The following is an 18336-nucleotide window of genomic DNA, read 5'->3' on the forward strand; positions in this document are numbered from 1 at the left end:
GTGTGTGTGTGTGTTTCAGCTCTCCTCAGTACCGGACTGTCTCTCTGGAGCAGGGCTCTGCTGGTCCGGGCTTCGGCACAGTGGGAGGTTAGTCCAGTTCTCACAGAGACTCAGCCGTTAATATTAAGAGCATCTTCCCCGAAGTAAAGAATACATTAATAATATAAGATAAACCACTCAAGCATAGAATCCTTTCTCCTTGTTCTTCAATAGTCAGGACCTCAGAGCACCACCACAGAGCAGCTCTTTTTTGGGTGGGGCTTTCTCAGCACTGCAGTGACACTGGCATGGTGGTTTATGAGGTGTTGGTGTTTTTACTGAAAATTGAGAGTAGTCCATCATCGGCCTCTCATCAGTGTCCTGTGGGAATTGTTTCAGGGGGAGCATCTTGTGAGCACTGATAAAGAACTGAGGATGATCAACACAAACTGTGCAGCAACAGATTCAGAGCTTCTGTCTCGGACTTTACTTTATCTACATGGTGGAGCAGCTAGATATGAGTGTCTAACAGAGTGGAGGAGAGTGAGTGAACACCATGTTTAAAAACCCCAGCAGCACTGCTGCTTCTGATCTACTCGCACCTTCAGCACAACACACACTAACAGCGTAAACACCAGTACAGTACAGTCACTGCAGTGCTGAAAATAATAACCCACCACCCAAATAATATGATAAAGTGTACAGAGGATGATAAAGCATATAGAGAAACAGATACAAGAATACAATCTGTTATTACAGAACCACAAAGTGCTCCTACATGATCAGTGGAGAACCAATTATTAAATAAGGTAAACTCCAGTGCAGGGCATGTATTCCAAACATACTGTTTAACCTGTGATTGGTTGTTTAGTTGTTGAGGTGTTACTGCCACTTTACAGCACATAAATGGCTATTTTTGGCATACTTTGTTCGCTTCGTTTTATTTATCCAGACAGAGTAAAGTTGTTCAAAGGTTCTAGCACGATAAGAAAAATATATATTTTGCTACATATTAAATGAGTTGTTTAAGGTTAAGATGCGATAATGTTTTTTTATGTTCTTTTCTTGCTAGTAAGGTTGTCTTATATGGTTATAGGCAGGGTGTTAACCTGTAAAAACTGTGTTTTTCATTGTGCAGGGAGCTTCGGTGGAGGACGGCCGTCTGCAGTGTGGCGATAGGCTGGTGTCAGTCAATGGGCGGAGTCTAGAAGGCATCACGCACGGACTCAGAGGTTGTGAAGATCCTATAAGGTGCCAGAGGCATATTCACACTTACTGTACTCCTGCACACTCACACCAAACCCTGATAAATAGGAATTATTTATATGGACAGATACAGCTCTGAAAAAAATTAAGAGACCACTTCAGTTTTGCTATTTATAGGTACATGTTTGAGTAAAATGAACATTGTTGTTTTAACTGGTTTTTAATCAGTTTTCATGCATCTTTGCATGTTCTCCTCCACCAGTCTTCCACACTGCTTTTGGATAAATTTATGCCACTCCTGGTGGAAAAAGCACTTCAAGCAGTTCAGCTTGGTTTGATGGCTTGTGCTCATCCATTGTCCTTTTGATGTTTAAGTGGTCTCTTATTTCTTTCCACAGCAGTATATAGTGTAACTTGGGGATTTCATGCCTGATTGTAAATATTCCCTTTAAATCAGCTTATAAAAAAACATTACATTTTTTACTATGTCCAGGTGTTTTTAGGCCTGTGTGAAGTTCGTTAATACCATGACTATCCAATTTTCACGAGACAGGAATTTAGTATTGTAAGCAGTGGAAGCTACAGAACACTGCACTGTCCTGTGGGATGTGTTTTCACACCATACCTACCATCCACTGTGCTCCCTAAATTCAGGGTTTTTGTTTTCTTTCATTATTTTAATATTATTTGAATACTATAGTCACCCAAACTATAAAGAAAAAACATATGGAATTTTATTATTAAATAAAAAAAGTGCACCATCCCCTGAGGTAACACTTCATGATCAATTTTAACATACAACTGTCCCATGACTTTTGGCATATCTGTGTATATCATATGTACACTGCTTCCCTCATTGTGTAAATACATGTATTTTATTTTAATTTTAATCAATAGGTCTGCCAAATAAGCTAATGCATAAGAAGTCCATGTACATATTTCTACAAACACTGTAAATATATATATATAATATTCATCTCAATATTAATTATCTGGAGAACATTTTCTGAATAGTCATTTATTTATATTACAGATTTCTGCTGTTGTTTCTGGTTAAAACTGACAAAATTAAGTGTTAATGTTCACAGCAATATAAAGATAATAATAAAAGATAATAATAATAAGGACAGTAATAAAGTGTTTTTTTTTAATGGGTTTAATGAATATCACGTTTTTCAGCATTAAACTGATTTATTATTCTGTAATACTTAGTGTGCAGAATTCCCACCCAAAAACATTATTCCTGTATTTGCCATATCTGTATTATAATTTTTCATGTCATGCTTTTATGTCCTCTTGTCACATATTCTCGCTAAATTCTATTGAACCTGTTAAAATGCGTTATTGATAGTTAGTAGTGATACATATTTAAAAAATAAATATCTTGTATTGTGTGATGATCCTGTGTTGTATTTAGTGCTAATTACAAATGATCTCAATAAACGTGTAATATTACATATATTTTTTCAGTTGCTATAATTGTGTATCCATTAAGAGACCTTGTCAGTGCTGGTATGCATCAGGTCCTGTACAGTTCTTAGTCACATAGGAGGTATTCTAAATCATACATCTACTTGAGTAGCATTACTCTAATTATGAATTTACCTCAGCAGTGCTATTCTAATACGTGTACTACAGTATGGCTATTCTAATTATGATTTTACCTCAATGGTGATTTTACCTCAGCAGTGGTAGTCTAATGGATGTACTACAGTAGGGCTATTGTAATCATACATTTACCTCAGCAGTGATAGTCTAATGCATGTACTACAGTAGGGCTATTGTAATCATACATTTACATCAGCAGTGCTATTCTAATCATAAATTTACCTCAGCAGTGGTTGTCTAATACATGTACTACAGTTGGGTTATTCTAATCATACATTTACATTAGCAGAACTATTCTAATCATACATTTACATTAGCAGCACTATTCTAACCGTACATTTACATTAGCAGCACCATTTTAATTGTAGATTTTCCCTCAGCAGTGTTAGTCTAACACATGTACTATAGTAGGGCTATTGTAATCATGAATTTACCTCAGCAGTGCTATTCTAAACCACAGATTTGCCTCATCAGTGCTATTCATTGGATTAAACACTACAATATGACAAAATAAGTTAGTCATTTGGTAAACTTGGTTATAGGGAGGAGACAAAAGGTGCCGTTAGGTCAATCAAACACAGATCACACTGAATCACTATAAGATTATTCTTTAATTGCTTGGTGAAAAACACAAGTTTATACAGTAAATGCTACAGGCTACAGGCCGGTAAGCAGCACTGCCAGTGTGTCCTCAATGCTGCCTTCATACAAAAGCCAAAGCAAAACTTTATTTATTTATTTTATTATTTTCTCCACAATCTGCAAAAGTCCTAAGTATAATACTAGACTATTGACAAACTGCACATATACATTTACAGCGCGAGTGCACCGAGTTACAGTGCTTTCAGGAAGGTACGGTAAGGTCTTCAGGAAGCACACGAGAGAAGAAGTGTGCATGTTGTGGAAAGTGCTTATATTATATTTTTTTAAACTGTGTGAGCTGTTGGGAAATCTACGTACTGTAAAAATTAATGAATATGTCTTAAGGTACGTAATTTTGATCTCAGTAAAAGTACTGTTGTACTGTTGTAAGTTTGATTAGTAAATGTGTGCGCCTCGTGTTTGTGGTCCCAGTGATTTGTATAGTTTATCCGCGTTATTGAATGCTGTCCAGAGCAGGAGATCTGTGGAAGCTTCTCATGTGTCACTTTTTACCTCGACAATTCTGACTTTTAGACAGACTTTTCCAGCTGTTAGTTAGCCAGGTTAAGATCAGTGGGCACTACTGCAGGAAATGCCCGTCCATTCCTTATTCATCTTTCTCTCTTCAGTTCAGTCTCAACATCACTTCTTGCCCTTTCCTCTTCCTTTCCCCTTTCCAGACTCCTTGGCTTTTTCTTTTTTGGGCTCTTTGGGCTCTTTTGTGGCTTTAGCTTTCTTTTGCTGTAGAGTCAGACAGACAGAAAAGGAACAGTCAATACAATAGAAGTTTTGTCTGAAGGTTGTTGAACAGTAGCAATAAGTGTGTGTACATGCACATTCATATTCCAATAAAGAAATCTGGTCAAAAGATCTTAGTGACCAGATTTCTTGGATTTCTCAGTGTGTGCATGCGTGAAAAAAGACCCTGCTTCTGGAAATAAGTGAGCAAGAGAGTTTAACGCCGCCCCCACAAGATGGAGGAGATGGAGAATTTAAATAAGCATCATCTTCTAGTTGATGTATGATCATGTTGCGGCTTGACGTGTTAAAAAAGCTACACCATGAATGCTCATTCATGATTACTGCCTGCTAGGATTTCCCATTATCTGATTATCCCAGTTCATGTAAACATGTTGATCAGATTACTATCTCACTAACTCATGGTACTCTGCTCAGATAATCAGTTTATAAAGTTTAACATGCAATTTAAAAAGGTGGGGGTGGGTGGGGTATGATCAATGTAAGGGGGACACTTTACCTTGATCATGGCGTCAAGCCCTTCCTCCTCCTCTTCCTCTTCCTGGCCCTGGGTGTCATTCTCAGGATCTAAGGCGAGGTCGACGTCTGCGGCCCCTTTGCGACCTTTCTTTACTGTCTGCAGTGAGTACGGGGTCAGGTGCGTCTCTTTGTTATATGCTCGTGTAAATGATGCTTTCACCTGCAAATGAAAGACAAAATATACAGGAAATATAACATTAAATATATACAGTAATATTTTTACTATAAATAAAAAAATCAATATTAAGACGTAAATAGGCTAGATTCTATAAATAGGTAATAGGTTAAGGTAATATGCAGCTAATGACAACTGACAAAAAAAATCACTTTGTCTTAGTACACAATTTATATAGTGTAACATTTACTTTGTTGGGTAACTTATTTTCTTATATAATAACATGTTTATAATAATTCAGTGTCACTTTAAAACACTGCAGTAAAATCAAATTGACATGTCTGCTGACTGTCAATCACAACAAACCAAATTTGTAGAAAGTATCACATCCCTAGAATAAATGTAAAAGAACTGGATCAAACCATGTTGGGCTTTAAATAGTTGTTTTAATAAACTCCTAATCTATAAATATATATGTGGGTCAGACTGGAATGTCTATAAGAAGAAATGGAAAGACCTTAATATAAAGGCTGAACATCCTGTACAAGCTGCTACAACGAGCATTAGCAAACTATGATTTTCCCAAGGGGATGTTAGGTCTTAAGTCCTGATTTTGGCTGAACTACTTTTGTTTTGTTTTTTAAGTTAGAAAAGACTATAAAGGTGACTGTGAAATAGCCCTGAACATACTGTGAATATATGTGCCTCTCAATTCAAAAAGGAAAAAGAAAAACAGTTATTTAGGATTATTATACAAGATAATTAAATTAAATTTTCCCCTTCTGATAACTGATTTTGTGTGCCTTATACCAAGTGACAAAGGTCATACTGAAGTTAGCAAGGATATAAAAAAAAAATAATAATAAAATAAATAAATAAATAAATAAAATTTGGGATATCAAGATCTGTATATTAAATTCTTGCATAGCAAATTCCTGCTCATCATCTTCATAAACTAGTTTTAAATACTTTCTTAATGTAAAAAGGCATTAGGATGTGCAAATGGAAATGATATGATACGATATTAACAAAATGCATAAAAGCCCAAAGACCTTAGAGTCGAGTTTAGAGTAGGGGTCCGGTTGTCCGCCCCAGCTACTGATCTCCATAATGTTGTCGAAATCCTCTTTGATGATGGCGTAGTCGTCCATAAGCGTCACACTCTTATTGGCTCCCTCTGAACCCTGTGACTGCAGCGGCTCCAGTAGAGCAGTGCGCAGATACGGCAGGTAGTCCAGATTCACCGCCTCCTTACTGCTCAACGTCCTGCGGAAAGAGAAATATTAAACAATTACAAATCATGCCTAATGTACATCGATTATATTAAAAAGCAATGTAATCTCAATATCAATTTTATTTACAGCCAAATCATGCAGTGTATTGTGTGTATTAGACACTCACTTCAGACTCATGTGTGAGGCCAGCTCCTGTATGATGCGGTGGTGTTTACCAGTAGACGAGAACTTCCCCAGCCAGCTGGGAAAAGTGGGAAACTGGCTCATATAACCCCGCATCAGCTCACCCGGCAGCACACTGGCATAGATTGCCTACAATCACACACACAGTTTAAAAACAAATGAAAGGAAAATGCTGGAGATTTCACACTGTTATTCAGACTCTATAATGAACAAAAACACAAGTACACTAAACCAACACTGCACTATTAAAACAAATGTTTATCCCATTTTCTCACCTCTTACCCATCCCAATCATTAGAACTCCCCCCATCATCAGTGATGCCCCAACACCAGGAGGGTGAAGACTAGAACATGCCTCCACCTATTTTTGAACTGCTGCTGATGCAGCATTGCAAAGTAGCATCACAGCGCACTCGGAGGAAAGCGAAGCAGCGTCTAGGTTCTAATACATCAGCTCACAAATGCCTCATGCTGATCAACATCACCTTTGGAGTGATGAGGTGAAAGCGCGCCATCTTCCCACCCAGAGAGAGCAAGGCCAATTGTGCTCTCTCGGGGCTCCGGCAGCCGAGGGCAAGAAAAAACGGCGATCTCCTGATCATAGTGGCAGCGCCTTAGTCCGCTGGACCACTCAGAGCCTCCCACAGAGCTATACTTTTAATAGATGGGTAGGACTGGTACACAGTGAGGTTTGAAACACAGAATTAGATCACTTTTTATGTGAATTTCAGCTTCACATAAAAGTAGGTTCTTAAAATTGCACAGCTTTGGCAGTGTGTGATTCGTGGGACTAATGTAATATAATGTAACTCTGATGAATGGGAAATGATCACGTGTTGGTGTTTGATGAGTCTGATGGTGTTTAAACAGTGAGGGAGTGTCTCAGGATGGATCGATTAGAAATCACGGCACAGTCATTTGTTCTCTCTCTTTTTCTTTAATTTAACAATAATTGAAACCAATAACAGAACTGTGGTCTCCAGCTTTGTGCTACAATGTGAGATACTGGCACTAGTGTAGTTATTTAGTGTGACAGAAAGACACCTGTACCAATCAAAGCCAGGGATTCATGCTGGATATAAAAGTAATTAAGAGATAGGTCGTGCGTGTGTGGTACCTGTGTGGGCAGTAAAGACCAGGTCTGTCGGGAGCGAATCTGTCTGTCCACTAAATCTCCGTCGCAGATGCTGTCCGCTGTTTTACTCAGTAACACCAGGTGATTTTTCAGATTTCCTCTGATACACAACACAAAGAAAATGCTAATTAATATAAATAAATTATTGTGGGTACAGTATATTGTGTTAAGGTTAATGATTTGATGCTTTTTCAAATGCATTATTTTTTATACAGAAAACAATCAATTAAATATATAGTAACTCATCTACGTATGTACTTATTTTACCTCATTTCACCTCGTCATATGTTATGTGATTTACAGAAAGTCTAGTTTAGTATAGTAAGTCTCAGCACATGGCAGCAGCACCAAATGTCCATGTTTTATTCTATTTTACCTTGTCTGTCTTTAATCAGTAGTTATTAACTTAAAAAAATGCATATTCATTTTATTTTTATCTAATTCATTGAAAATAAAACATTAGTTGCAGCCCTTATGTACAATGTAACGACATAATTGTGATCATGTGGGAAACCATAATAAAAAATAAAAAAAAGAAACCAACATCGTCAGGACCATCTATGTAGTTGTGTATTGTTAACGAAAGCCATATATAATTTTAGGAGGCTCACCCCGCTGCAGCCGGTCGTACGTGTATGTAATTCTCCTGAACGAACAGCGGCGCTAACGAGTAATCATGGAAGAAAAGATCCGACTTATCAATCAAAGTCATGTGGGCGGTTTCTTCTCCCGAGACGAACACTTTCCTGCACACATCAAACGGACCCTGTAACGACAGAGAGACACAAAAACACATTAATAAAGTCTGCATTAATAAACTCCTGTGTAATGATGACATTAACTGTATTCTCTAAACATGTGTAAATGAGTAGTTGTGTGTGTCATAATCAGTCCAGTTGTGAGTAAAAGTAAACAGGTACCAGTTTCATGTCTTTCTTGGCTTTGCTGGCGTCTGCTTTCGCCTGGTCATAGGTCATAACTTTGTCTGTAGCTGACCACATACACAGATTATGCATAACCTGGAAAACACATTATAGAGTTAGATATTATATAACATCACATCAACTATTAAAGCTTCACGTATCACAATGAACAATGTTTCTTTACTAGAGTTTCTTTACAAAATTGCTATTTCACATTGCTAAGTTCCCACATGACTAAAAATAAATTTTGATGTAATTATATAGAAATTGCCCCAGAAAAAAATTCAGAGACCATTAAAATTAAAATAGTATATTACACAATTAAACCCTTAAAAGGAGAATACAATTTAAAAAGGTTTTACAAATTTACAAAGGTTTAGGAGATACTTCTACTTTTTCTTATCATGCTGCTGTGCAACTGGCTAAAATATTGATGAAATTAATTTATATGTATTTATAACAAACATGCAGCAAAAAAGATTGGCTGATGTATAATACACAAAAAAAGGTAATGATCTGCTGTAGAAAAATACCTGTCGAATATCCTGATTTGATGCCAGGATGATTTCGTTCAGAGCTGGAGGCGGGATCTTCACTCCTTCTTTAAAAGCAATTGACATCATGGCACCCTGGTTGGTTAAAAGGAGAGAATAAATGACACATTTAAGGCAAAAATAAAAGCTGTAAAAAAATGTGAAGCGGCTGTAGTACTTTAGCAAGTAAATTTACGATTAGAGTTAAAGTAAGTTCATGATTTAAGTAGCATTGCTGAGATAGACATATGATTAGAATAGCACTGCTGAGGTAAATGAATTGTGCTTATGAATTATACATTTCAGTAATCAAACAAGGGGGCAGAATACTAGTTTAGGAGGTTAGAAAGACGAAAGTTGCTTTAAGAATTCTGACATTTCTACATTAAAAAAAACTGAATCTAGAATTCCATAGGAGTGTTCTTTTCCATAGCTGAGAGCAGAACAGGTTACCTTTATCTGATCCACTCGGGGACGCTGGAAGCGCAGGTCGAAGCAGTAGTTGGCCAGTGAGCGGATCTTCTGATGGTTGCGATCGTTACACATGCAGATGATTGGGATCTTAGATTGCTTTATCAGACCAATCATCTCCTGTAAAGATCAAATTGTAAGGGTGAGATACAAATGCTTTTTTTTTTTTTATCACTAGCGGTGCCTCTGGTTTTTCTCTTTAAATTAAAATCAGTAATTGGGAGGAGGCTAAATATTGTCAAATTGTTTGGGGTGATGAACTAGAGATCTTTAAATAAAATTGAAAAATGTGTGTAAACTGTGTGAGAATAAAGAAATAAACCTGAATTCCTCCTCTGTCCTCATTTCCTGCCATGCCGTCCACCTCGTCCATTATGAGAACATGTTTATTACTCACAGTCTGAGATGTACCTGACCCAAAATACAAGCAAAAACTTGATTACAACCAATTCACACACACTGATGCTTTTAACTCTCTTTAAAAGCTACAATTTAGAAACATTTATTGCCTTCTTACTTATTCAACCCAGCTATTAAAGATTTTTTTTTCAATCATTTGCCAAATATTCTGCACATCTCTAATACTTACTATATACTTTTTATTTTTATTCAGTACCTGTGTAGAAGTTTTTAATGCTCGTGTTGTTGAGAGATTCTGCGATCACTTCCTTCAGACTGTTCTTACTGCGGGTACAGCTGGCATTCATCTCCACGTAACTGTAACCCACCTCCTACACAGACACACAGATCATTTTAGGAAGATGAAGATCTTAAGACTGACAAGTTGAATATTTAAGAATCTCTGCATTTGCAATAAAGCAGTTTATGAACTGTTCTGAGATATTTCTATGATCTGAATAAATTGTATTTAAAAAAAAATACAAATTTGAAATATATTAATATTATAAATAGAAAGAATCTCAAACAAATCTTTTCTGAAGAACCAAAATTTTAAGACTAGTAGAAAATGTACTCCCCAAACTATGTTACAGAATGAAATATATGGATAAACAAGGCTATAATATGGAGCAAGAAGACATTTTGTGTTAACCAGATAACCAACCCTACTTATTATACCAATATATTTATTTATTTTTCTACCAACCCAGTCTATTTGCTCTTTCCAACTTAAATTTTCATCAATAATGATTCCCAAAAGCGTTGAATTTGGCACTTAGACTACTGACTCATGAGTTCAGAAGCAGTCATTATTTCTTTGCAGTAATCAGATTATGATTATCAAATAAAAGTACATATTGATTAATAATAATTTCATATCAAGAGGCCAACCTCACAAACAAGGGCAGCAGTGGTGGTCTTTCCCACACCAGGTGGTCCCGACAACAGAGCAGCCTTAAACCCAGAACCATCATCCTTTCCCCCGAACTTACCAAACCGAGCCGCTGTAACAATAAAGGAAAACACACAGATTTAAAAATACTACAAATACTACAAATCCAACGAACAGCTAGCATTTGTGCTTCTTCTCTAACACACAAACACCACACTGACCTGCGGGTTTAGTGTTGCCGCTGTGGTGCTTGTGCCAGTTCTGAAGCCACCTCAGCAGCTTATTGGCACAGCTCTGCTCTCCCTGCTGCCCAATCAGATTCTTAAGACTGCGAGGGCGGTACTTATCCACCCACAACAAGCTTGTTCCATTTTCCTCTCCAGCAGGGCGGGGCACAGGGGGCGAGGCTTTACCAAATTCCAGACTCTTCTTCACCTCTGGTGCCGAGTCTCTGCGGGAGGACCCTGAGGGTCCCGGTGTAGAGGCGGAGCCCGGCCGGGTCTTTTTCGGAGACGGGCTGCTTTTGGCCGGGCTGGTCTTGGTTCCACTGGGTCTTTGAGACCTGAGCTTTTGTGAAGGACTCTTCGTCTTTGTGGCTTTGCACTGAAATATATAGTTTTCATATTTTTAGAATTTAAATGCAAAGTTCCAACATCCCTGCCAGAAATATGGGTGACATCCTGGTGGGTCTGTGGGTCTTAGTTGCAATTTCTGTTTTTCTAACAACCTTTAAACTCTCCACAACAACCTGCCACCTGTTTCCAAAAATAAACTGCCACAATGTAAATGCAGTGTGTGTCTAACCTCAGCCTCTGCAGCAATCTCGTATTTAGACTTCTTGCCAGGTTTGGTTCGGATCAGTTCCAGCAGCTCATCTTCATTTAGGATCTTTGTGCCAAAACTCTGAGCCTGAAATGCACACAAAACACCACAAAAGAAGCTGAATTTTAAAGCCAACACACACATTTTGCAGCAAAGAATAACATAAGACAAAATAACCATATTATACCATAATACTGTACTAATATACATTTTGTTAATCTTATAGATTGTTATTATGCTTTGACAATAGTCTACTAAATACAGTCATGGTATTTATTTGTGAACATTAACAGCCTAAAGTGCCAGAAAGTGAGAGGAATGGAAGAGAGACAGGTAGTAAAAGTGAAACCTTCTCAGTCTTTGAAACTCCACTGTCTCGGCCCAGCACCAGATACGTGGTTTTTCGACTGACATTTCCAGTGACTTTCCCACCATAGCGCTCTATTAATGACTTCGCATCGTCTCGCTCCATAGACTCCAACACTCCAGTCAGCACAAACACACAGCCCTCCAGACAGTTCTCCGCACCCTGAGAGAGAGATAGAGATAGAGAATTACAACACTGCAAATTCTACACATACATCATAACTTGCACACAGGACAAAGCTTAGGTAACCTGTGGTATCTCTTTAGACCCGAGAGCACGAGGCCCATCTCTGTTCAGGTAGTTTCTGAACGCTGCTGAGTTTACCCGCTTCTTCTCCGAGCCTTCTGGACTAACCTGCAAGAACGATCAGAAAAACTATTAGGCATACACCAAATATTTTACAACCAATATTTATTATTTTTTATGATTTACTTGAGATACAAAGTGTGTTCAGTCATAAAATTGCAGTGTGAAACAAACAAAAAAAAAAGACTATCCAGATTAAATGTACACACATGAAGCTAGGTTCAGACTCTGGATCATATTGTCAGGTGTGAAAACACCCTGAAAATGAGCTATTAACTAAAGTTCCTAACTTTAGATGAGCATCAAAAAGTAGAAAAGCATGCTCCTACTCACAAACTCACAACACAGCAACAGCACCCAACCTGACACTACACAGTATAAGAGTTAGCCGTTTCTGATGGAAAGTGTTTGTTCGAGGACTGTATGAGACGCATTACCTCTGGTTTCGTGGGAGAGGTTTTGGTGCTGCCGGCACTCTTGGGCGTGGAGATGCTTTTAGATCTGGACGCTCCTTCAGAAGCCTGTTCTGTTTTGGGTGTAGCTGCCATCTCTGAGCGGGTGGGTGTGATGGGCTCTTTTTTGGGAGAGAAGACCATTTTGCTTTTCCTCTCTTCTTTCTTGTTTTTCTGCTCCTCCTCTTCATCAGCTCTCCTCTTCATCTGGGCCAGCTTGGAACTGGCCTTTACAGGGCTCTTTTTTGGCGAGGGGCTCTTGGAGGTGTGCTTTTTGGAGTCAGTAGCAGTGGCCTGTGGGCTGCTCTTAGAGGGGGACACTGTGCCTACACGGGCCTGTGAAAATCACACAAATATTAAATTCAACTGAGAAAAAAAATAATGAAATAAATGAAGGAGGTTAGGATGCACTGAATATTTGGCTTCCTTAAGGACAACCACACTGTCTCCGCTCTGTATCAGAGGGCTGCTGTGTACAATGCAGGGAGTGAGGGCAAGAGTCAGCAGGAAGAGCAGACAACGGCTGGATTAAGTTCATTTTTGCTCATCGTTTACTCATCACTTAACACACTTGCTATCAGTTTCTACCGCTTCATTAACAGCTGTTTTCCAGCTGAAGGACACAACAGAGGTGTGCAGGGACAGCATACTAACATTAGCAGAGCTAACTTTACTGCATTTGTTTAGTAAAAGCCTGAAGAATTTGTTTAGAAACTCACCTTTTTGGGCAGTGGGGCTTCTTCCAGCATAGCCAGAGTTCTAGCAAACTCCTCATCATCATGGATCTGCTTCTCCAACTAACACACACACACACATGCACATATAAATCCAAAGTGTGATTAATAATCAAATATACATTGTTCAATCATCAATCGGTGGAGGTTTCTGACTCACCTCCATGTCCTCGTCCATCTGTAGCTGCTTCGCGATGGCCTCATCACTGTGCTCTGGATCTTCGACAGGCTGGAGGAGAAAATATCTGATTAAGTATCAGTCTGAATTTACCACAAACATATTATTAATCAACTAAACTCAAAACACTGGAACCTTCTGCGTACTATGCTGGATTTATATATAAAGAGCAGTGAAAATGTCAATTTTTCTGTTTTTCTGTTAAAGTGGTCTAGGTGTGAGAAGACAAAAACATGAATCAGTTTTTCAACATCATTCAGCTTAAAGAAGGCCTGACTCCTGTTATATGTCTTAAATAAAAGATAGAAATAACAGTAAATCAAGAAGAAGACATAAATTACTAACTTCATTTTTAGTTTCATTTCATGCATTTTCAATTATTAGAATTTCTTCATGTTTTATCTTCATTTCATTTTTATATATTTTCTATTAATCCAAATAATAATACTATTGTTAGGCAGGCTGAGAGAATATTCAATGAAGGTGTGTCATTTGGCTCTATTTATAGATACTATAAATACAACAGTGCATCTACTGCACAACTATAAAAACAGACTCCATGCTCTTTAATAACTCTATTACTGAAACCATTAACTGATCAACCGAACTGGACAGAAGTACTTCACTATTAATATTAACTGATTTTCTGATAACTCAGAACTCTCTGTTCACTCACTGCTTTGCGCTTGGTGCTGGCACTCGCCACCAGCTTCTTTCCCGACCTGTTGATTGAAGAGCTACCAAAGAAATCTGCAGCAGAGGTGGCGGTGTGTTTGGGTGCAGCTGGTTTGGGTGGAGTCGGACTGAGAGCGTTCCTGATGTCCGATTTAGAGCCAGGAGCAGCAGAGGGTTTAACAGGTGATTTAACTGCAGCTGATTTCACTTCTTTCGATTTCCCGGAGGTCAAGTCTTTTCCACCTCTGTTATTTCCATTCTCTTTAGGTTTGGAGATTTTCTTCAACGACTCAAACGCTTCATCTGAATCTGGAGGGAGGGGGAGGGGGGATATAAAAAAAAGTCTGAGAATTACTGATCAAAAAAGTAACTGACAGATTACTACATTTTTGGCTACCAAAATAATCATATGTTTAAGCCCTAATTTTACTATTAGGTAAAGTTTACCTATTTAAAACAGTACTGCTTGTTAAAATATGAAACATGCTGTCGTATATGAAACACTTTATAAACAATCTATACCTACATAAATCTTTGTAAATATAATATACACAGATTTGACAGCAAGTGTTTCCCTGCACGTTCATAATCAGATTACCGCAGAATAATATCTGATTATTACATTTATATCATAAATAAAGTCTTAAAATCTGATAAAGAGATCTGATAAAGAGAGCTGGATTCCTATTTCTTAGGCTATTCATACTTTTAACTGGAGTATTCCCACATATCTTGATCTGCACAGGCGTGAAAACAGACCACAATATCGGAAAGGACGAAAGATCAAATCAAATTCCGATTCAGACTTTAATGTGCATCCCATTTCATAACTGCCTCCGTATAACCAGTAGACCAGTAACAGATTAGAGTTACTCACCTGAATCAGACACGAAAGCAACAGGGTCTTTCTTTCCAGATGCAGTGCTCTTTTCTTTAACATTCTTCTTTGTTTTCTTCTCCTCCTCAGAGTCTGAGAAACAGACAGAGCATCACATATTTAACCACATCACACAACAGCTGCAGAATATCTGCTGTAGCTATCTGTACCAGTAGTGTCAAACATGCAGCCTCTGCAACTAAATTTAAAACCATTGTTCTGGGTTTTTCACTATTAAATGAAGTCAATTAAATAATTAAATCCCACATTACAACTAATCAGAGTCTCAATTTGAAGAGGTGAGAGATCACACTTTTTACACTGTGTGGAATTTACAAAATCTCAGTTTTTCACTGAGACAAGAAGACAATGTTCTCCAGAAATGTTATATAGCACTGTTACAGCGCACTGTGAATCCTGCAGATCTAAACTGAATACTTGACTTTAACATGTTTATTGGAACATGATCATACATTTTATTACAGCTCAGACGGAGGCTGAATGTAGAGCTGAAGGTCACAGTGGTGGTCAGTCAGTTAGTCAATGTTCAACCAGCAGATAACTGTAAATGTGCTAATAAAATGTAATTCTTCATCAGCAATGGAAGCACTCTTTTAAAGTGTGTAGTCTGGACAACGTGCTATGCTGCCTGATACCACAAATGAGTTTGACAGCCCTGATCTACATCTATAAAGAATAAGAATTTAACTAAAACACACAGTTCAGCTTATTTTAATCAAAGCACCTCATCCTCAGCTTCCTAATAATAACAGTACTGCACCTGAATCTGCGATTACTCTCTTCTTCCGCTTTGCTGTGCGTTTCTCATCAGATTTAGGACTTAAGATCTGAGAGAGAAAGAGAAAGAGAGAGAGAAACAGTCAAGCATTCAAATACACAAGGCAACACAACTATCATACAATACTACTTAAATGTCTGTAGACTCAGTCTGAACCTTGGAGGAAGATTTCTTTCTGTGCTCCTCTTCAGTGCTGCTGCTTCCTGTTGTTGATTTGGACGTTGTTGGAACAAAGAACCTGCGGATGTCCTGCCAAATATGGAGTTAAGTTAGTTTTTTGCACAGCATTCACTACACAAAGTGACACTGCAATATATATTGTGATATTAAAAACATACAGGAATTTCCAACATATTTCATCACAACTCAGTAATACAACAAGCCATATTAATAATACAGTATGTACAAACTGCGATATTAATAGTGAAACATTAATGAAATATAACATATCAACGTTATAGCTGAAATGACTTCAAAATCCATTCCACATTGGTGCACTTTTTTCGTTTTGAGCTGCAAAAAAAAGGTTGAAGTGTGATGTAATTTGAACCAGCTACACAACACACAAAACTTAAGGCTTTAGAAAATAAATGACATCTATACAAGGAGAGAGTTGTTTTATGTGTTTCTATGTAGTACTGCTGCTTTATTGTACTTCTTTGTGCCCTTGGGTACCTTAAAACCATTTAGAACAAAATATTATTGTTATTATTTTATACTGTAGGTATAAATATAAATAAAACCAATTAACTAATCTATCTTTGCTAACTAACTTCTCTGTGCGTGTTTATATTTAATTTATTGATAGCACAACAAAGAGAATATAAGCAAAAGTGTTATTAGAATAATTTTAAAAATAAATAAATACAGAAGTTAGCTAGGTTACAACTAGGTTAGCTATATTAGTTCTATTAAACATTTCTTTCTTTCCATACAGTTAAAGAAGGAGGCTGTGGCTCTGTTTCTGTATATTAATGCAGAAGATAAAATTATTTTTTTTAGCTAGTTAACACAACCTAGCTAAACTTAACCAACTCCCATGTTGAAGTCTGAACTAACGTTAAGATAATCCAGCTAAACTATGGCCAAGAGCACAGAGCAGTACAGAAACTCAATACAGAAACTCATTAAGAAAGAGTATATCAGTATGAATTAGTGCTGAGGCAGGACTGTATTAGTCTGTAAATAATATTATTAACAATATTATGACCATTATGAACAGTTAGCCCGCTGCTCAGCGGCCCCCCGCTAACTCCAGTAACCCGGGCTACCAGCAGCAGCAGCAGCGGCTAACCGCCACCCGACACCCCGCCGGGTACATCCCGCACCCCGACACACACTATAAGCTTTATTCTGACTGATAAATATCCTCCATAAACTCACCATCTTTCTCTAAAATCCCCTCTTTCTCCTGCACTTCTGCGCCAACACTCACAACACTCGCCTTTGGCGCCAAGTTTGGGCGCTGCGTGATGATGCAGGGTTTGAGCATGCGCACTGAGCATTGAAAACAGGGCTGCACACTTCTGCTAATTATTATAATAAATATTAATAATATTAAAATACATTAATACAAATAAATACAATGTTTCCCCCTTCATTTAAGCTTTTTTTGTTCCAACCGTTTTATACAAAAAAAAAATTCACAATCTATTTTTTTTTAATCAAAAAGGGAAAAGTCTATATTGCAAATTCAAAAGAGAAATGTATTTTGCTTTTGCCAGTCTTTGCTTTCATTTTTGTGTTTTTGTGGATTTTCTTTGGATTTTGCTGCTAATTACTTTTTTGTTGGAATCTATCGTTTGGTTCTAACCCGTTAAGCATGAATATATTGATATTAAACACACGCTGATAAGTATCTGCTGCTGTTGTGCACTGGAACCTATTCACTTCAGACTGGAAAAATCCAAGCCGAAATAATTTTCAAATAACTACATTTTTTCCTTTTAAGGAAACAAATTAACTAAAAACTGAAAAACGGAATAATTTAAGGCTGCAAAAAAAACCCTCACACACAGCACACTCATACTTTCTGGAATATTCTGTTTTCTATACTGATTAAAACTAAAAGAAGGATGGACTTTAGGCATACTTAAAAAATCTTTTAAGCAGCTGTCCTTAAGATTTTCTCTTTTAAACTGAAGGAAAGCAGTAGTCTTCCTGCGTGGGGAAATTATTAAAGTAAATGACACCAATGTGCTTCTATTGTGCTATCATTCCTGCAACACATATATTTATTAAAATAAAAACAGGGTGTCTGGTAGGTCCCAGGACATGTTTTGGTTTTGCTGGATATCTGAGCAACCACAGAACTCCCACCTATTATGGGCATTCGGGAAGTCTGCTGTGTTTAACTACAGTTTAATTACGTTATATACAATATTCCAATAAGACAGAAACACTGGAGTGCATTCAGAATCGCTCTTTATTACAGAAATAGTGCCCTATATACTGTGCAAGCTTTACTGTAGTAAGCTTAACATTCTTAACAGTACATTTTATTCATAGTTCCCTAAATGTAGTGCAC

The 18336-nt window shown here is 37.5% G+C and overlaps 2 protein-coding genes across 3 annotated transcripts in view; one reads left to right on the plus strand and one right to left on the minus strand.

Moving 5' to 3' along the window:
* si:dkey-92j12.5 (multiple PDZ domain protein) overlaps window positions 1–2320 on the plus strand; it is a 49840-nt gene extending 47520 nt beyond the window's left edge. For both annotated transcript variants that reach the window (XM_049472633.1, XM_049472632.1), the window contains exons 41-42: window positions 20–87; window positions 1118–2320. In XM_049472633.1, the coding sequence (XP_049328590.1) occupies window positions 20–87; window positions 1118–1158 (109 nt within the window). In that variant the 3' untranslated portion in view covers window positions 1159–2320. The remainder of the gene's footprint in view (window positions 1–19; window positions 88–1117) is intronic.
* A 1065-nt stretch (window positions 2321–3385) lies between these two features.
* Window positions 3386–17318, minus strand: rfc1 (replication factor C (activator 1) 1). The gene is made up of 24 exons (XM_007230219.4): window positions 17193–17318; window positions 15966–16058; window positions 15792–15858; window positions 15011–15103; window positions 14135–14442; window positions 13441–13509; window positions 13266–13343; window positions 12532–12882; window positions 12038–12142; window positions 11771–11950; window positions 11404–11508; window positions 10821–11202; window positions 10599–10711; window positions 9925–10039; window positions 9631–9719; window positions 9291–9428; window positions 8838–8933; window positions 8302–8400; window positions 7993–8147; window positions 7364–7481; window positions 6230–6375; window positions 5881–6094; window positions 4694–4873; window positions 3386–4176 (listed from the first exon to the last, which is right to left on the minus strand). The coding sequence occupies exons 1-24, from the start codon at window positions 17193–17195 to the stop codon at window positions 4078–4080; spliced, it is 3396 nt and encodes a 1131-aa protein (XP_007230281.3). The 5' UTR covers window positions 17196–17318; the 3' UTR covers window positions 3386–4077.
* Window positions 17319–18336: the final 1018 nt, after the last annotated feature.

The sequence above is a fragment of the Astyanax mexicanus genome, chromosome 25, assembly GCF_023375975.1.
Source record: "Astyanax mexicanus isolate ESR-SI-001 chromosome 25, AstMex3_surface, whole genome shotgun sequence".
Classification (NCBI taxonomy): Eukaryota; Metazoa; Chordata; class Actinopteri; order Characiformes; family Acestrorhamphidae; genus Astyanax; species Astyanax mexicanus.